Below are 19,428 nucleotides of genomic sequence, written 5' to 3'. Positions count from 1 at the left end.
AATGCTTTGTAAACGTTACTATTCCTCCTATACTGCCTGAAGAAAAACCATAATTAGGAAGAATCTGACTTGTGGGGCCTGTGTCAGTGACAACATGAGAACACTTTTAGCCCCAACGTCCAACTCAAAATATCTTTTAACAAAAAGAACAAAATATTTAACAAAAAAATAATTCCAGATCTAGGCATTGGCTTTCCCCAAAGAGATTTCATACCTTTTGAGTTGGAGAATCTAATCCACGAGGTATCCTCTCTGCTCTGCTATGGGGTACTTAGCAGGTACCCCAAACAGTAGCAGGCTCTTGGTTCCTTATCAGTTATACTAGAAAAAAATGCCAACTGTGCTGCATATTATTTTTATTTAATATATCTGAGGGTCTTGACATAATGCATAACATTATGTCTTATGGTGGTGGTAGTTTTGTGTGCAATTTAAAATACTTGACACTACTGCAGCTGAGAGGAGCAGGAAATGTCATGTATCACCAAGCTATTAAGAAATGACTGGCAGAGTGAGGAGGAGGAGCCAGGTCCTCCAAGAAGTTGGGTTCTTCTCCCTCACCCAAGGATATGGTGAGACCTGGGTTTACATTTTATTGGACTGAGAGGCTAGGAACTTCAGAGCCACCTATGACTTCCATATAAAAACAGCTTGTGATTTGGTGACATTGTGCACACAAATGACAATATTCTAACCCAAGAGCACAGGAAGGAAACAGACTGACGGAGACACTTGGAAAGCCATCCCTGCTGGACCATTAGAAACCATTTCCTTGTTTTTAAAAGCAAAGTATTTTTGCAGTTAACATCCTCTCTACTCCGTCCAGAATACAGGGAAACGTGGTGTCCAGACCCACAGGGAAATATTGGGAAACTAAGCAAACAGCTCCAGTGAGGATGTGATGAAAGAACAGTAGACCGTGTGTCTGACATGAGTTTCATTTCCAGCATATTGGAACGGCGATTCTGCTCTCAATCACAGAGCATTTGATGATAGCTGAGAAAGTTCTTAAATAATATTAAAAAAAAAATAGGAGAAACAATTTGTATTATTATTATTGCAGATAAATGTCTTAGGAATTGATCCAGTCAACTGATAAAAAAATCCGAATTCCAGTGTTCTTCCCAGTACCCAGCCCCATGTACCAGCTCACATGACAACCTGTTGATGTACTGGCATTAAGTGGAAACTATACGTTTGAGATGTACATTAAAAAAGTTTTTTTTCCTACTGCATTTACTGAGCACCTATTGTGTGTGAGCCACTGTGCCAGCCACTGGAATCAAAGCAAGACACCATTACCTGCCCTCCCCTGCAGGAGACAGACACCTAAACAGGTAATTCCAACAGAGTGTGGCAGATGCCTGGGATCCCCGGTCGGAGGTGCAAGGGGAGAAAGAGCTAAAGGAAGGCCTCATTCATGGAAGTGCCGCCCCATCAGGGATCTATGTGCATTGGGAGCACAGCTGAGGGAAAACAGGAGGTGATGGTTCTCAGCAGAAGGAGGAGTACTGCTCAGGACTATAAAGTCTAGCATGCAGTGTAGTAACTGCAGGATAACAGGATCACAGCAGCCAAACATAAATATACATAATTAACCATTACTTAAACACAGACTTTAGAACAATATAATAAATTACATTGTTCCTGAATCTTTACAAATTTACCTCAAATGGTAGCTTTGGGATAGTTTGTTTTTAAATTTCAGTCTGGCTTAATATTAGGGTGTTTCTGGATTCTTATCTTTCAGCAGCCCATTGTTTCCTGTTTTAAGGCTAACAGTCCCTCCAGCCCCCAGTTCATCTCAGACAGGTCTCATGAAAAGTAAACTGGAAAACTTGAGAGTGGGCCGCACAAATAACAGAGAATATGGAGACACTAGCTATTAGTACTGTTGGTATACACTCCTCTAAGAATGGAAGGGCCTCCAGGCTCAAAAACCGATTTTACTTTTATATTGACTAAATTATGGCTTCCTGAATTTGCAGTTATTTAAAGCAGATGATACCATTTTTTCCACTTTTCACATAATTCCTTATTTTCCTGTCTCTCCGTTTTGCCATGGTTCTTCCTGAAGGTGATCAGAGGGCCCCATTCCTCCATCTAGCACACGTGCCTTTTCTCATGATGTACTCAAGAGAATCAACCTCTCAAAAAGTGTCACAGGCTGGCAGGTTGAAAGAATTCATGGTGAGTGGGAATAAAAGATAAGGAAAAACAACGAAGAAGAAAGAGGTACACCAGAGGCCGAAGTGGAAAGAAGAGATGGACAGTGGGCTTGGTTGAAGACACCACCTGTGGTCCCGAGGCCTGGCTGCCTGCCCGTGCCTGATGACGCCAGTGAGACCTGGAGGGGCCAGCGAGGATCACGCCCCAGCGGCCCGAGCCGCGGAGCGCACCGTCTCCATGATGAGCGGAAGAAAGAGTGAAGCCGAGGAAACTGAGGACAAAGTGTAGTGTGAACCCAGCACTCCCCGCTCAAGGGAGAGGCCAGCTGGCTCCCTGAAGAGCTGGCAGCTGTGGAGCCTTTGTGGGCAGCGTACCTTAAACAAGGAGGAGAACACGTGGAACGTGTACACAGCACAGGAGCCGTCCGAGTCGCACATGAGCTGGTTGATGTGGCTGCGCCAGGCCTCCTCGGCGTCGTCACAGGCCGTGGGCTGAAAGGCGGCAAGGATGGCCGAGAAGAAGGGCGAGGGAGGGGGCGACACTCCCCTCTCACCTTCCCCGAAGCTGGAAAAAATGCAGACAGTCAGGAATGGCGTCCTCCTTACCTTTGCTGGAAGTGTCAGATCTCACCCGAGACACCCCTCCTGCCCGCTTCTCCCGTGGGGGTTGCTTCGGGAGCCTGGCTCTCGGTCAGAGGTCTTGAGATTCTGATTCTAGAAAAGAGGATTTTTCACCAACTCTGATTTCCTTTATACAGATACAGGACCGCTTTTTAGCCTTCACCAACTAACCCTCACTTTCCTGCCGGCCTTTCCCCAGACACAGGGCACACTCCTGTGCTTTGACCCATTTCAGTCTTTTTCATTTTTCACTTAAAAAAATGAGAAAAATTTTGTATCTTTTCACTTTTCCTTTGTGGAGGGAGAGTAATAGTGGGTGTATACACATAAATAACTAGGAGAAAAAGGGCAGAGAAAGGAAAATGAGAGAAGAGAAATTCACAGTGAGACAGGGAAACAAAGAAAGGAGAAAAAAATAAATGAACTGAAAAGTCAACATTTCTTCTCTAGGTTATCACCCTAAGCTGTTTCTCTGACAAAAGGATATGTATCACCATAACAGAAAGCCTCTGTCTAGCCATGTCAGAAGCAATGTTCAGAGGAGTGATTTTAGGATTCTTTCTTCTCCTGAAGCAGATCTGTAGCATTATTTATGATTTATCCTAGATGCCACATTAATTTTTTTTAAATCTATTCCTTTATATGTTTCCTGTTTATATTCTCTGACTAGATCTCACTTGTCTCAGAAATGTCCATCTTGAAACTGAAAGCCACCCACTTGAAAAAAAAAAAAGTAGGTATGTAGCTTATAAAGAGCCTCTTGTTCTGGTCTTTTAACTCAAGATGGGAAGAACTCCATTTCCAAGCTTTGCCAAGCTTGCTTATCTTCAAAGCTTATAAGGTGTGGACCACATCCCCGAGGGCTCCTCTTTGGCTTTTTATGTTATTCCAGGGCTATAGGGATTCCCTGGTGGCGCAGTGGTAAAGAATCTGTCTGCAGTGCAGGAGACGTGGGTTCGATCCTTGGGTCAGGAAGATCCTCTGGAGAAGGAAATTGCAACCCACTCCAGCATTCTTGCCTGGGAAAATCACATGGACAGAGAAGTCTGGTGGGCTACAGTCCATGGGGTTGCAAAGAGTCAGACACGACTGAGCGTCTGAGTACATTATTATTCCAGGGCTCCAAGAATTCCTATAGACATAGCCTTCCTGGTTCTGCATAAGGCCCTGCACTGGAGCTGGATGATTCCTCACTGGTTGACAGCCTTCCAAGTCATGTCAGCTTGGACTCCTTTGCGAGGACGTCTAAGAGGCACAAGCCTGACGTTAAACTGGAGTTGGAGCAAACCCAGTATGACGTGCTGTGTACACCCTTTACCTGGCAAGAGTGAAGTGGTCCAGCGCTCGACTGCCTTTTTCTTCTGCCTCAGTCATATCCAGGCTAAAGCTGTCACTGCATTCAAAAGTGGCTGGGAGTTCATTGATGGAGCTGGAAAGGTCATCCTCCTGCACAGTGGCGTCCTCCTCTTCCTGTACGGCATCGGCCTGGGAGCAAAGGAGAGAAAGGAATCCCCCAACATGTAAGGATATCCAGAAGCAACTCTGAAATCCAGAGAACGGAAATTGGGGGCATATGTCTTCTAGCTATGGTATAGTAAATTTGTGTAACTGAACTCAAGAATTCTCTGAAGCACTGTTATCTTCTTTTCAGCCTTTTCTGAGAGAGTTCCCAAAGAAGCTGTCAGAAGATTACCATATTTGATCCACACTTAAGGAGTATAAATGCTAAACTTGGAAGCAACCCCCTGGGTTGGACCTCCACTTTCAAAGATGAGGAAGTAGATGCTCCATACAGGAAAAGGACGTGCCTAATACCAGATATGTAATTAATCAGAGCCATAGCCAGGGCGAGAGACACCCATCTCTGGATTCAGAGCTCTCTCTGTTGCACAAGCCCAGTCTTCTAAAGCAAGTTACCTGGAGTTAACTCTCCAGTATATTATATAATTTGTAGTATGTCCAATGCTACCGATGGAAACTAGAACTTAGAGTCATCAGTGCCTGGCATAGTAAAGGCTCCTGAAGTCTCTGCCATGCCCGTGATTGACCCAGAGCTATTCATTGAGCCTGCCTCATTGACAGGCCTTCCATACTGAACATCCTCTGAGCTCCACATACATATATGCTTCACTCGGGAATATCCCCTGAAGGCAGCACATATATATATGAGGGGCTGCTCTTGGGTTGCTGTAAAACGTAGAATGAGCAGGGAGATGAGACGGCTCTAAGGTGGCAGAGCTGGGACTGCTGAGAGGCAGGAAAGAGACTGGCAGGTCAAATGGAAAAAGAGGCTGGGCTTGAACCCGGGCCAGAGGGAAATCATCTGGAGGACCAATTGTTCTTCAGGAGAGGAAGGAAGGCAGCCTGACCACAGAACAGAAGAGGAGAGGAAGAAAGCACGTGTACGTGGTTGAGTGAGTCATTTTCTTAAAAGACAAAACCAGGGCAAAATAGGCATATGAATTAGAGCGTTATCACGGTTGACATCTGGCTGCCCCTTTAGTATTTTGAATCTAGGATTAAATAGGGAAATTAGGAATGTTTACAGACATGTTAGGGAAATAGGTTATCTCATGTCTTTGAAGGAACTGCTTATAAATACTGAGTTTCAGGGGCTTATCCATATCTGTCTCTTCTTGCTCTTTAAAACTAGACTGGTGCCAACGAGACTGCTGACTGGTCTGGGTTGTTAATGTATATAAACTTAATCTACTAGGGACAGGCTGAGATCTTATAAAAACATCTTGTTTTCTCTTTCTAACATCACAGATATATCAAATTTTGCAGAAGCCCAGCTGATGTAAAAAACAGAGAAAGCTTTTCAGAAATTAAACTCAGCCTTGCCCTGATAGATTTCTGTGTGAGTCCATGAAAATATTATTAGGCAGTGCTTTGTATGAGAAATCTATATAACTTAGCATTCAAAATAGAAAAGTTGACTACTGCAAGACTGTGAAATAACATATGCTAATAATAACTTCACATTTATTTTGTGATGTTCATTCCATGAAGTTTAATTTCAAAGATTCTGGCATTTTAATCTCAGGTTTCCTTTCTGGTCCCCTTTTTGGCTAGAAAAGGATTCTGCTAATTCTCAGAATCCTGGTCACAGTTCTTTTGTAATGGGGAAGTCTTACAAATAATTATTTTTTAAGCCATAATATTTTTAGGTGATTGTAGTTTGGTTGGTTGCCCTTGGTTTACAGTATATAGGTTTTGCTAGATCTCAGATGTATTTTTAGTACACTGTATAAGGATACAGAATAGCCAGTATTTTATTTTTCTGTAGAAGCATCAGAAAGAATATACTTTTATAAATCTGTTTTCTGTGTATTTTTTCCTATTTTCTCTTTTAAACTTATACCACCATAACCAAACTCAAGATAAAGAAAACTTTAATCCTAATAGTAATCGGCTATTTTGGTATGTCTAATATAAGAAAATAAAGTTCTATACTAATGGCCATTTATGTGGATACATATGTGAACACAGTGTGGAAGTTGATAGTTTTATGGACAGAATGGCTTATGCAAATCAATAAAACAAACCTTAAATGAAATACACATTTTAAAGTTCCTCTAAAAAGCTGACCTTTTAAATAAGGAAATTCTATCCAATACTTACTTTTCTCCTCAGAGAGCCGATTAAGACAGTTTTGTGCATAATACTGTGATTGATACTGAAATTTGTGATAGCCCAACAAAAGGCGAGAATGCAATCAATGCATAGCCTGTATAATTGGTTCCTACATAGGAAAAAATTTCCACCAGTCTATGCACACACCCACACCTCACTTAACAGATTGTTTTATAAAAGTCATGACAAAGAACATCAGTTTCCCTGTCTCAGCCATTTCAGACATTTGTTTTGCTGTTAGTCAGCAGTGTTTGTGCTCTCTGGAAAATGCAAAACGTTTCATCTTAAAAGGACCTCAAATCAAATCTCTTTCAACCAACAAGAAGATGGTTGCTTAGGTCTTTTGTGAGTAAAGCAACTTCAAAACCTAGGCTCAGGGGCACTAACAACTATTTCATAAAAGAAAAAGATAAAGGTAGTCCCTCCATTTATAACCCTCTAAGAATGCTCAGAAAATTGGAAATACATTTTTTTTTGGAAAGAAAACCACAACCAACAATTGCCAAAATCTCTTCACCTTTGAACCCTCAGAAATCTGAAGATTATTCATATCAGGCAAAGCAGGTTCAAAGCTAGCCATCCTGGTGTTAAAGGAGTGAGGGTCAGCAGGGGTCAGATCGCAGGCGGTCGTGAGTGATTCCATGGGGTTAGTCTCCTCTGAAGGGGAGAGATTCATGATCTGTCGAGAAAGCAAAAGAAACACAACGTCGTGTGACGTTCCCATTCTTTACAAGCTCTGATTACTTTTTACATAAGAGTACAAACCAGTGTACAAGCTGGTGCTATTGGACAGGTACTAACTACTGAACATATTAATACATACTTCACTGTCATTAGAACTTAAACACCGCAGCTGGCAAGGCCCAGCACTGTAAGACACAAAGACCCCTTCTCTTTCCAGATAACCCCATCAAAATGTCTTATTTCCTCAAACTAAAGATGTTGGAGGAATTTTTTTTTTTTAAAGAAAGAGTTCAGCATAAGTTATTTAGGGAAAATCTAGGCCTGAACAAATCTGATGGCATTCAGGGCTGATGAAACCCCCAGTGTTTGTCTCCATTTGCACCCTCCAGAGAAGAAGCTGGTTAGAATCAGACAGACCCCACCCGACAATCTCAGATTTGAGTTTGGCAGCTGTGGGAAGTTTCTTTAGTTGCAACTGGAAACTGCCCTGCTGCCTGAATGACAAAGAGCAGTCTCCCAGTTTCTTGGGAAGAAGAGGTGGAGAGTTCCTACTTACGAGGTCAGAGTGCTCCAGGATCTGGCTGGTGGTGAGGTCCTCCTCCTCAGAGGACTCATCAGAATCCTCGTGGTTCATTTTATTGAGGCTGGGAGAGCTTCCTGAGAGCTGGCGCTCCTCCAGCAGCTGCAGGTCACACTTGTCCAGACTGTCCAAAGAACGCCTGCGGACTCCCCAGTTGAAGTTGTCCATACTCTCGCCCTGAAATCACACCGTCAGCTGCTTTTTAAGGCCAGAATTCTCCCGCATGTACAGCTTCACACATCTGATCAGTCATAGCTTAGCCTCGATACTTTCATTATGAACTCTCAAGCCCTCACCTCACGGACACGGGCACCAATGATTTTGCTTACATGTTGTGAAGAGTAGTAAAACAGCACACTGTTTTCACTAAATGCGTGTTAAGTCACAGATAGATGTGATCACACACTCTTCTTTGGCACAGTGGGTAACACTGTTTTACAAGTTGATTTGGGAGTACTCTTAAAGAGCCATGTTAACAAAAAGCTATCAGAAAGAGACTGTTAATATTATAACAACTTCAACAGAGGTGTTCCTTACCTACTCCCTGACCCCCACTGTTTAGTACTGTTGTCCAGAGAACAAAGTAAGGGCTATGCTTGTGGCACAGTCCACAGCTTCTGGGTATTAAGTTGAAGAGCATTAGGTACACATTCCAGCCTGTTTCTGCCACAGCAGTTTTCACAGATAAAATGCAGTTAAAGGGTGTCAGAGAGCAGCTGGGCACAGTCAGACGATCATGCACGATGCAGAGGCCAGAGCAGCAAGGCTTCAGTTTTGCTTTAGGCTCATCTTTAAATAACTGTTCCAACACAGGAAACAGTTCCCTCCCTGGACCTGGATGGACTGACCTGGTACCAAGGACTGTTGCTGAATTGTACATGTGTACTGAGAACTGGGCTAAGTGGCAAGGTAGATGTTACAGAAAGATTTCAGATATAGCTCATATTGTCTCTACAAATTATCATATATTAAGTTTATTTAATTGAATATAATTCCCCCCCCTAAAAACAAATCTGGGTTTTATTTCTCTCTCCAGGAATAAAGCAAGAGAAATATTACTCACCCATTGGTGAGCAAATTTGAACCTAACAAATAGGTAATCTGAATAATATCTAGCACAGAATCTTACCATGTACATTAGTCATTTGAAACACAGATGGTTCACTGAAATAAACTTTCTGATGAGAGCTCAGTTAATAGCATAATCATATAATTTCAGGGAGAGATATAAATTACTATTAAAATAATGATTTTTTTCTTCTGGTTTTATGGGTCTATTTTTTCTGGCTCCTAATAAAATAAAGCCTACCATTCTCACAGATCTCTGGTATAACAGATGCTTAGCTTTTCCAGAGTCTGTTTTGGCTATTCATGGTGGAAGGCAACGGGTAAGAATCTTGAACACATTCTGAATATTATGTGGAAGTTATCATCATTCACCCCATTTATGACATTTATGATTATCCTTAAGACTCTTTGATTATATGACTCAGTATTTGATTTCTATAGTTTATAGCTCTGTCTGTGCCTTTTATCTGTAACTACTGTGCTACATTACCACCAAATGATTGGTTTTTTTCCCCTGGTAGGGAAGGCTTACTATTGTGCTGGTATTTTAAAACGGCTGTTTCACAGAAAGAATGAAAAAAATGTGGAAGAGGCAAGAGTTCCAGGAAGAAAAAGAAAATACAGTATGTGAAGAAATAAAGAGGGTAAAGAAAGATGAAACTACAAAACAGAGAAAAAGGAATGTGACAATTACTGGGAGAAATGTACAACTGTGAAACAAATTTACAGAACTGATTCTCTTGCACTGAATCAATGGATGGATTGGATGAACTGTCTCAGGCAGCAGTTCTGAAGTCCCCCACCCTGAACCTGGCTCACACTGAGCTGGCAGAGAGATATATCCAGGGCCACAGAGTGCTGCACTGGGCACAGTGCCTGTGTGTTGATCTGACCACAGCTCAGGTGAAGACCTCAATCAGTCAGGCGTGGGAACTGGGAGTCAGGGAAGCTGTTCTCGCAGGGATAATACTTGCTGTCTCGCTGGAGGATGCAGAAACTGCATCGGAGGCAAGGATGTTGAAACTGTTTCCCCAGTGGCAGCTGAGGGGTTGAAAGCAACAGTAGTCTGGCCTGTGCTGGAGTCTGTGGTGATTAAAAGTCCACCGGGCCTTCTCATAGCACAGGACTACCCCTACTCGGAGAGCTGCCTTCTAGCCTCCCCACACCCAGATTTCATGTGGGGTCAAAAGCCAAAACTGTGTGTGTGTGTGAGAAGACTGAGAAGGTGGCTAACTATCCTTGATGGACAATGTGCATATGTCGGTTATCAAACCTAAATAACCACTCAGGGTTCATACCGAGATGAGAAAATATTCACGATGGAATACTCTAGAAGTGTTGGAAATCATATTCGTTGATATTGGAATACCAAAAAAAGAATTATTGTTGAAGGAACTTAGAAGTCAAAACATGTTCCCCCAAATGACCCTACTCAGACTTAAGCCTATAAGGCATGGATATAGTGTGCTCATAGGTCACTTTGTCCAGGATAACACTGGCTTATGCCTGTTATCTGGGTGTAATTATTGCCAGACTCCTTTTTAGTTGCAAAAGGGTCCTCACTTGGATAGTCACCCTACAAAGATAGCTCTTAATTCCTAGAAAATAAAAGCAGTTGATTGGAAGTGGGCGTGGTGTATTGTTTAGATAAAGCTTGTTGATTTCACTTTTAATAAAAGAATTAAACCAACCGATTCCAGTTGTGCAGCTGCCTAATGAGAAATTGTAGGACTTCTATGGATCATACTTAAAAACTCACCTTTCCTCAAGAGAGAAAATTATGCAACTTCCAGAACTAGACATATAAAGATTTTAAAACTACATTTTAAAATGTATTTATACTTTCAGAAAATATTTTCTTCCTTGAGCAACCAAGAAAAATACTTCTGTCACACACATCTGAATATAAATGTGCAAATAGGCATACATACTCTCCAAGGGGAGAAAAAGCAATTACGTTGTTATAAATCTGCAATGATGCAAAACACCTACTAGCGTATCTGAATTGAAAATAGTATCATCTTACCTGAAGTTCCTGGGTAGCGGATTGAATGGACAGAAAAAAATAAGAGGTCTATTTAAAATGATTATATTACAGATACTCAAGTGCATTTGCCTTAGTTTTAACACAACAGCAGCTAACAGTGCTAAGAGTATATACTTCAGTAGAGGCACCTTAAAAAGCAAAGATACACAAACCCAAAGGAGAAGAATTAGTACCAAACACCGGAAATTCCAGCTCTCTCAGCAGTGGATGACGTAGCTGGTAACAAATCATAAATACAATTTCCGAAATAGCTTTCCACTTCAGTGACAACTTTGGTCTGTCTCCTCAACACTTTTTTTTTTGGAATGTCTGAATTTTTATTTGTGAGAAAACTGTGAAATGTCATGGAAAGACTAATGAGGGTCATCTGCTGGGGGAAAAAAAGGTGGCATCACCCGATCCTGCCCACAAAACCAGACGTGTTTGTGATCAGGCTATTCCACTGCTGAGGTGCAATTAACAGCAAAGACGTAGCACCCTTTAAGGACTCTGAAGAGTTCAAAGGCAAACCCTTAAAGATTTAGTCAATACATTGAGACTAATGAAAGGGAATAAACATGACAAGAACCTTGTCTGTCTTTTTTTATAAATGTGTTTTGATCTAGAAGCCAAATATGCTTACCTTTTACAGATGAGGAAATACTGAAATTATTTATCAGTGACAGTACAAAGGAACAGACACTTAGAATGCCTATTCTGTGCCCAAAATTATGTGAAAAGCTTTACACAGGTCACCTTACTTGATCCCTCACATCAGTTCTACAGGCAGGTTATTATCATCCCCATTTGATAGATGAGGACTCCAAGAGAAGCTGCTTTGAGGCTTAAACTGGGTCAGAGGCTGAGCTAAAGTCAGAGCTGGACCTGCTTTGACTATCTGTGACTCTGTAAGCAGGCTAGAATCCCTTATTGTAATCTTGTGGAGAAGTAACATTCTTAAATAGTTTAGTTTATTTGGATAAAATACATACTGTCACACTCTTGTGTTTCTTATAAAATCATAATCATACAAGGTAACAACCACTATTTTTTTTTTCTAGTTCTTGTTGGCTAGGACAATAGAGAAAACACTGGAAGGAAGGCATAGTATCCATCACTTGCTGTCCCTGACAAATATTAGCATAAAATTTGTTTTCAAATGATAAGCATCTAAGGTTTTCCTTATTTTGATAAGAATTAGTTCTGCAATTGTGTCTGATTCTTCTACTTGATAGCATTCCTGCCAGATCCCTTCACACAGCCCATTTGTCTTTGTATGAAAAAGATCTTGGAAAAAATGATGCCTCTCTTGTTTCATCAATTTTCCCTCCTCAGTTTAACTTACAGAGTGAAAAGGGTACTACCTAAGCTTGAATTCTAGCCTGACTCAAAGATGAGATCAGTTGCCCAAATTAGGAAGTTAATCTTTTGACATTCCATATACCTCTAGCTCATTTTGAAAATATTCAAAACAGCTGTATTTTGCATTACACTTTTAAAACAGTTCTTACCACATTTACTTGTTGATTTCTTTATTGCTAGTTATGGTTAACACAGAAAACTGCAGAACTTTTTACTGGTTCAAGAAAATTCAAGGTGAAGAGCTGACATGTTTTAAAGGTGCCTTGCAGTCAGTAAGGACTAGATCTGATAAACCTGTTTCCAGGGGAGGAATTGGTGAAGGATACATTCTTCATTCTGAGGACATGACTCCTCCTTGCTGGCACAGACAGCCAGGGTCGTCAGTGGCCAGTAAGGACAAAAATGGACAGCTCTGTGACCTCACCTTGACCTAAGTGGATTGGTCAGCAAGTGTTCTTTTAGGGAAGGTAAGCAGTTACCTGAAGTATCATTTCCCACAAGTTTATAATTAGGAGGTGCCCACCTGCCATAGGGCTTCCCTGGTGGCTCAGATGGTAAAGAATCTGCCTGCAATGCGAGAGACCCAGGTTTGATCCCTGGGTTGGGAAATCGCCTGGAGAAGGGAATGGCAACCCACTTCAGTATTCTTGCCTGGAGAATCCTATGGACAGAGGAGCCTGGTGGGCTACAGTCCAAGGTGTTACAAAGTCGTGTCAGACTTGACACAGCTGAGTGACTAACACTACTACCACCATAGGATATGATGAGCTTGGAATCTGGGCTTCCATTTGAACTGTGTGACTGGCAGAAAGCCCTCTGTCTGGGAAGTATAATGTGGAGCCCACCACACACCAGGCTAGGGAGCAGGCATTCTTACAGATGGCAACCTCATTGAAGGGAACTTAGTGTCCATCCCAGGAGGAAAAAGCCTGCCTCTCAGCTGGAATATGCCCCCAAGCTACTGAAACAATGCTCCTCCTTCCACTCCCAGTTTTCAAAAACATGACTCAACTGAAGCACCTTATTACCACAATTATCACTCAGATACCTAGATCTGTATCTGCCTGTTCAGACTTGAATTCAGATGCTCCAGGTGTCAAAAACCAGCCAAAAGCAGAGCCAGGAGCTCTTATACATTAAATCTAGTTTCAAGTTCTGAGGATTTCAAACAGCACAAAGATGCCAGGCCCTCGGGCTCCGATCGCAGGCTGTAGCAGGCAAGCTTTGAAATCATCACGTAAGAGCAATTTCACGCTTAAAATAATTAAATGTTTTGCCTGTGTTTCCCAGGCACCAGAGAACAGGCTGAGACCATCAATGTTTCTGGTTTTTAAGTTCACCTTTGGACTAGACACACACGCAGTCTCCGTGTGGCCATTCAAAGTCAGATCTCTGCCATTTAGAAAGAACTTGGAACTGCTTTGGCCCTGGGCTCAGGAAGGGTGGGGTGACTTTTGCCCAAGTTAAGCTGCTGTACTTTAAATAAACTGATCCAAAATAAAGTTTACAAGCTTTCTAATTAAAGAACTCACTATTTAGCAGGTAGAAAGAAAAAGGCTGAGCAGATGGTTTTCACTGAGCCTGTGCCTACCTCTCCGTCCTCTAGCTCCACGTCCAGGAAGTCGAAGTCTCTGAAGACCCGGAACTGCTGCTCGCTGTTGGTGTCATCCATGTTCTCCTGCTCCCGGGCCCCGTCCTCCGACGACACCAGGCTCGTCTGATGCTCCAGCAGGTCCAGGTCCCCGCACGACGAGAAGATCACCTGTGAACCGAGAGGGCTCTCCTGAGAAACTACTCTCCCTTCGGTGGTTTGAGCTACAGAACCCGTAACTGGCTCCTCGTAGCACTGTATTTCCAGTACACACCTAATTCCTTAAGTGGGTATTTTTAGAATGTTCTTTTATTATTTATGTTGGACAGGTGCCTTCAGATTAAACGTTGCAAAGACGCAAGTTCATGTACTAGGAAAATGTTTGAGTCAAATAATTGCTTCTTAATGAAGACTGGATCCTACGTGTGTGTGTGTGTGTTTCAACTGAGCGTGTCTGTGTTCACAATCTACAGCACCCAAGAAATTTTCCATTGTTTCTACACTGACTGAGGTTAGAAACTATAGATTGACATACACATACACATCACATGCATATTATCATGTAAGACTTTAAGGACTACTGATGCCAACAAAATAATGTTACTATAGAGTGAACTGTGAGAGCAAAAGATTTAACCCTTTGAGAGAGAAACCAGGAATGGTAAAGAAAAAGAAACCTAAGTCAGGAAGTACAGAACTTGTTCATTTGAATTCCAGAAGAGAAGCTGAGCAGCTGTGCTCAGAATTCACACTCAAATTCCTGTCCTGTTGATTTAAACAAAACTTTTTTTTCTACTAAAATTTTAGTATGTCAGCCTTTTAAAATTATATGTATAGGTTCATTTTTCTTGGGCCATTTTAATATAACTTCTAAATGTTATATTAGAAATAAATAAATCTAAATGTTTTGAAATAAATCTAAATGTTTTGCTATGCAGCCTCTCCTGAACATAGACTGATATGAAACAAAATGAACAATGTTATTTTAATTTAACCATTATAACCTCTTGGTCTTCCTTGAAAGTAAAAATTCATTTATAAGAATTTAAATATAACAATTGTCTCTCAACAGGAAAAAAGTAAATGGATTTTAAATATACTTTCTTTTTTCTCCAGTGTTTTAGGAACAGTCATAGGATTTGCACTAGGTTTTTATAAAATGGCACAACACACAGTCTGTACAGGGACTGCAAATGGGTGCACGAGATAAACCTCACTGACGACCAGCCACCTAGTCAGGGAGAGAGGAGAGACTAGAATTTTTTTTTTTTTTTTTCGGAATATAGCTGCTTTGTAATGTTGTGTTACTTTCTACCGTATAGCAAAGTGAATCAGTTATATGTGTGTATATATCCCCTCTTCTTTAGATTTCCTTCCCACTAGGTGACCACAGAGCACTGAGTGGAGTTCCCTGTGCTATACAGGAGGTTCTCATTAGTCATCTATTAGTATTTTATACATAGTATCAATAGTGTCAGTTCAGTTCAGTCGCTCAGTCGTGTCCGACTCTTTGCAACCCCATGAATTGCAGCACGCCAGGCCTCCCTGTCCATCACCAACTTCTGGAGTTCACTCAGATTCATGTCCATCGAGTCAGTGATGTCATCCAGCCATCTCATCCTCTGTCGTCCCCTTCTCCTCCTGCCCCCAATCCCTCCCAGCATCAGAGTCTTTTCCAATGAGTCAACTCTTCACATGAGGTGGCCAAAGTACTGGAGTTTCAGCTTTAGCATCATTCCTTCCAAAGAAATCCCAGGGCTGATCTCCTTTAGAAAGGACTGGTTGGATCTCCTTGCAGTCCAAGGGACTCTCAAGTCTTCTCCAACACCACAGTTCAAAAGCATCAATTCTTCGGTGCTCAGCTTTCTTCACAGTCCAACTCTCATGATTACTGGAAAAACCATAGCCTGACCAGATGGACCTTTGTTGGCAAAGTAATGTCTCTGCTTTTGAATATGCTATCTAGGTTGGTCATAACTTTCCTTCCAAGGAGTAAGCCTCTTTTAATCAATAGTGTATATATTGTCAATCCCAGTCTCCCAGTTCATCCCACCCATCCTTCCCTTCTTGGTATCCATATTTGTTCCTACATCTGTGTCTCTGTGTCTGCTTTGAAAATAAGTTCACTTGTACCATTTTTCTAGGTTCCACATATAAGTGGCATTACATGGTATTTGTTCTTCTCTCTCTGACTTACTTCACTCTGTGACAGTCTCTAGGTCCATCCACGGAGAGACTAGCACTCTGATTTCCTCAGCTGAATGCTCCCTTTCCTAGTTAGTGTGGCTTTTCTTATTTGTAACACAGTAAACAATTCTAACTTGAAAGGCCACAGCACAGAAGCGGGCAGTTGGGATCCGAAGGGGAAAGTGTAACCACAGGGATGGAGAGAAATGGCCCTTGCTGGCTTTGCTGCTGCAGAGATAAAGGCTGCCATTCCCCTTCCTGGTGGGCTGGGAGGCTCCGCCCACCCTCCCTGTCATCATCCCTGGTCCCTCTGCCCTCAGTGATGTCACAGGAGCAGCAGCAAACCCACCAGTCAGCAACTTGGAAGGTGACTTCAAAGGAGGCAATGCTGCTTTCTTGCTAGAGCACATTCCAGGATGATAATAAGTATCAGCCTTTACTCTAGGAACCTATGAGTCTCTCATATTTCACCCAGTCATGAACTACATTAGCATATACATTTTGGAATTTTAAAAGCAACTCCACAGAGAAACTGTTTGCTGCTTCTTTACTTGAAAATAACTTGGTTTGCGATCTTCTTTTCTGGTTACTAATAAAGATGCTGTAATACAGATGAAATAAAAATACCTGGCAAAACCAAACCTTTTGCCACAGTGTTTGCACACACAATTTTAATTTTCTAAATTTTTAAAAAAGCTTCAGAAGTTAACTTCTGTTACTTTTTCATTTTATTTCAAAGCCCAATGGTATGTATTTTTTTTCCAACTGTAATATCAGAAGTTTTTGCAAGAAAAAAACATATCACTGTTTTCACCTTTACATGAGTAAAATAGTGACATCATGTTAAGAAATGTGTGTATAGGGTAAAATTATATGCCAAAGGAATGTATATCATGTATAGTAGTGCAGGAGACAGTCACATATACCTATTTTAAGAAAGTCTGGGTATATTCTTTAAAAATCAAGATACTAAAAAATAAAAACAACTTGATATTTTATTTACCAACTTGAGTTTCTGTTTGCCAACTGGAGCAGACAGTCAATAACATCTTTCAGTGTTTCTAAACTAAAGATTAAAAATCATAGTGTGGAGAGAAGTCTAAGACATTGATCAAGATGATGGCTATCATACTTGTAATTCATAGTTGAATCCTCTAAACTACGTGACCAAAAGCAAAAGCCATAACGATACCAAAATAAATATGACACATGACAGAACTTACTGATGGATTCTTGCTTAATCCTACTTCCTGGCCACACAGAGAAAGGACGTGCACCAACTTCTCTTTGGTCCTCTTCTGGAAAAGAAGCACACAGGTTTTAATCTGGGGACCTGTGATCAAATCTGCTCTAATCCTGTGGCCATCAGCCACACAGGGCTAATTACCTGAGATGTACCCAGTGAGAACAGACAGATGTAAAATACATGAAGATCTGGTATGAAAGAAGAGTGTGAAATAGCTCATCAATGATTATACATTGATTATATGCTGAGAAATATTTTAGCTATATTGGCTAAAATGTTACTAAAATTAACTTGACCTGCCTTTTTTTTTTTTCCTTTTTTCAGAAGATAACTGTTAGAAATGTTTAAATGAGGCTCACATTGTATGTCTACTAGACAGTGCTGATCTGAACATTCCTAAGGGAGAGGATATGAATGTCAGTCCCTTGTTCTTAGCAGATACTCATTACTCCCCTTGGTCATCTTTCTTGTGTGCTACAACTTTCAGTCATTAGCAAGCCCTTCCTTACGCCTAAATTAAATCTCTTATGTTACAATTCAAATCTCTTTACCCCAAATGGGAAGATAGCTTTACTTTCTGCAGAATTAAATTTGATTATTTGCAAGGCATGTTAAATCTTTCTCAACTTATTCTTCCTATAGTTAAACAGATTCAATTCCTTTTGCTTTTCTTCATAAACTTACATTTCAGTTCTTTAAGCATTGGGATTCTTCCACAAATCATCACATTTTCCAATGACATAGATCAAGTAGGTCTCAGAATGATGGGTGAGTTGAGAATGAAAAAGATGAGTAACCAGAGCCTAAAAAACGTCAACATGCTTCAGAGCCACTCTTAAAGCAATCACCCTAGTTGCTTGAAAATGATTTTTTTTTTCCTTTTTAACCTGATTTAAGTTAATATGGAGCCTACAAGGAGGCCAGGATCATTCACAGATTTTCCTTCTTGATGTAACTCAGTTCCCTGCATCCTTCCTGAGACACTCAATATGGTGTCACTTTCACTCCTGTCAAAGACAGGAGGACCTTGATGTTGAAGAATGGCAGCAGATTCGTTAACCTCTTTCTCTAGGTTTTAGTGGGCATTTTGCAATGCTGGGAAGGAAATACAGAGGATCATGGAACGGGTCTGTGCATGTGTTTTCTCTTTCCAAACCCCCAAGAGAGTAGAGCGGGTTCTCTGTTCAACCCACAGTGAACACCTGCTGAGAACCAGCTCGGCTCCAGCAGGGGGCTGCACTGAGGGCTCCATCTTCCCAGCCTCTGAGAGTGAGGATGAGTCCTGCTGGGCGTGCACACTAAGGGGTTTGCACAGCCGGATCCAGGGCCAGCTCTGCACAGCGTCCACTTCTCCTTCTCCCGGTAATGCAGCTCCTCTTTCATCTTGGGATGGCTCTTCTCCCACCAGGGGACACTTTTCCTCCCTCATAGGGATTGCAAGAATCCTTTCTCTAGAATGGGGCTTCCCTGGTGGCTCAGAGAGTACACAATCTGCCTGCAATGCAGGATACCCGGGTTTGATCCCTGGGTTGGGAAGATCCACTGGAGAAGGGAATGGCAACCCACTCCAGTATTCTTGCCTGGAAGATCCCATGGACTAAGAAGCCTGGCGGGCTACAGTCCATGGAGTCAGCCAAGAGTCAGACACGGCTGAGCAACTAACACTTTAATTTTCTCTAGAATTCCTGCGGATGTCAAGGAGGGAAGGCCTCTACCCTGAAATGGTCAGAGGCAAAGACCATGTAAATCTGGAGCTGCCAGAGGTCGCTGGTGCCTCACAGGGAAGAACCTGCCTGAGGATGAAGTCAGCAGAGAGGAAAGCAGGACTTTGGAACAGGAAGGTGAGGCCGTGAGGAGGAGGGAAAGGGTCTAAGGATTCTGTGTGCTAGAATCCAGCTCCACTTGAAGCCGCGATACGGAAGTGAACACGTTCCTTTTTCACTTCAGGCAGTTTTTCACTGGGCTTCTGGCACATGTCACCCAGAGAGCCCTAAATAACACACAGGTTTCACTTGACATCACTAACCCATGGAGTGAACAGAGACAACGCAAGCATGGAGAAATCTGGGCGCCTGTTCTGCTCATGTCAACCATGCGTGAACCTGGATCCAGGGCCGGCTCGCAGGACAGCGTGCAGCCCTGCCACAGAGGATTGGTTGGGAGAACTAGGATGTATTATTTGGAGGAAAGAGGACTCATCTGGGTGAGTGGAAGAGGGGGTAGGTTAAGTGTCTGAAGGGCTGCCACATGAGAGATCAG

General features: G+C 41.9%; 1 protein-coding gene and 2 long non-coding RNA genes across 10 annotated transcripts in view; 2 read left to right on the top strand and 1 right to left on the bottom strand.

Moving 5' to 3' along the window:
• Nucleotides 1-14,106, top strand: part of LOC108633260 — a 29,900-nt gene extending 15,794 nt beyond the window's left edge. The window contains exons 6-7 of one of the 3 annotated variants that reach the window (XR_001296335.2): nt 1,245-1,337; nt 13,752-14,106. This is a non-coding gene — a long non-coding RNA (uncharacterized LOC108633260). Of the gene's footprint in view, nt 1-1,063; nt 1,338-2,077; nt 2,228-13,751 lie in introns of those variants that run through there. The other 2 variants (XR_001296334.2, XR_001296336.2) reach the window with 2 other exon arrangements.
• FRY (FRY microtubule binding protein) overlaps nt 1-19,428 on the bottom strand; it is a 328,278-nt gene that overhangs the window by 17,025 nt on the left and 291,825 nt on the right. For 3 of the 6 annotated variants that reach the window (XM_013968161.2, XM_013968156.2, XM_013968157.2), the window contains 7 exons: nt 17,147-17,221; nt 13,737-13,907; nt 10,784-10,792; nt 7,666-7,866; nt 6,943-7,104; nt 4,108-4,274; nt 2,544-2,733 (listed from right to left, as the gene is read on the bottom strand). In XM_013968161.2, coding sequence (XP_013823615.2) covers nt 2,544-2,733; nt 4,108-4,274; nt 6,943-7,104; nt 7,666-7,866; nt 10,784-10,792; nt 13,737-13,907; nt 17,147-17,221 — 975 coding nt within the window. The remainder of the gene's footprint in view (nt 1-2,543; nt 2,734-4,107; nt 4,275-6,942; nt 7,105-7,665; nt 7,867-10,783; nt 10,793-13,736; nt 13,908-17,146; nt 17,222-19,428) is intronic. The other 3 variants (XM_018056623.1, XM_018056624.1, XM_005687532.3) reach the window with 1 other exon arrangement.
• LOC108637301 lies at nt 4,281-5,766 on the top strand. The gene is made up of 2 exons (XR_001918943.1): nt 4,281-4,813; nt 4,898-5,766. It is a non-coding gene; the product is annotated as an uncharacterized LOC108637301 (long non-coding RNA).

This window comes from Capra hircus, chromosome 12 (genome assembly GCF_001704415.2).
Source record: "Capra hircus breed San Clemente chromosome 12, ASM170441v1, whole genome shotgun sequence".
In the NCBI taxonomy this organism is placed as follows: Eukaryota; Metazoa; Chordata; class Mammalia; order Artiodactyla; family Bovidae; genus Capra; species Capra hircus.
Note: the sequence above shows the minus strand (reverse complement) of the source record. Positions and strands in the feature narration are given on the sequence as shown.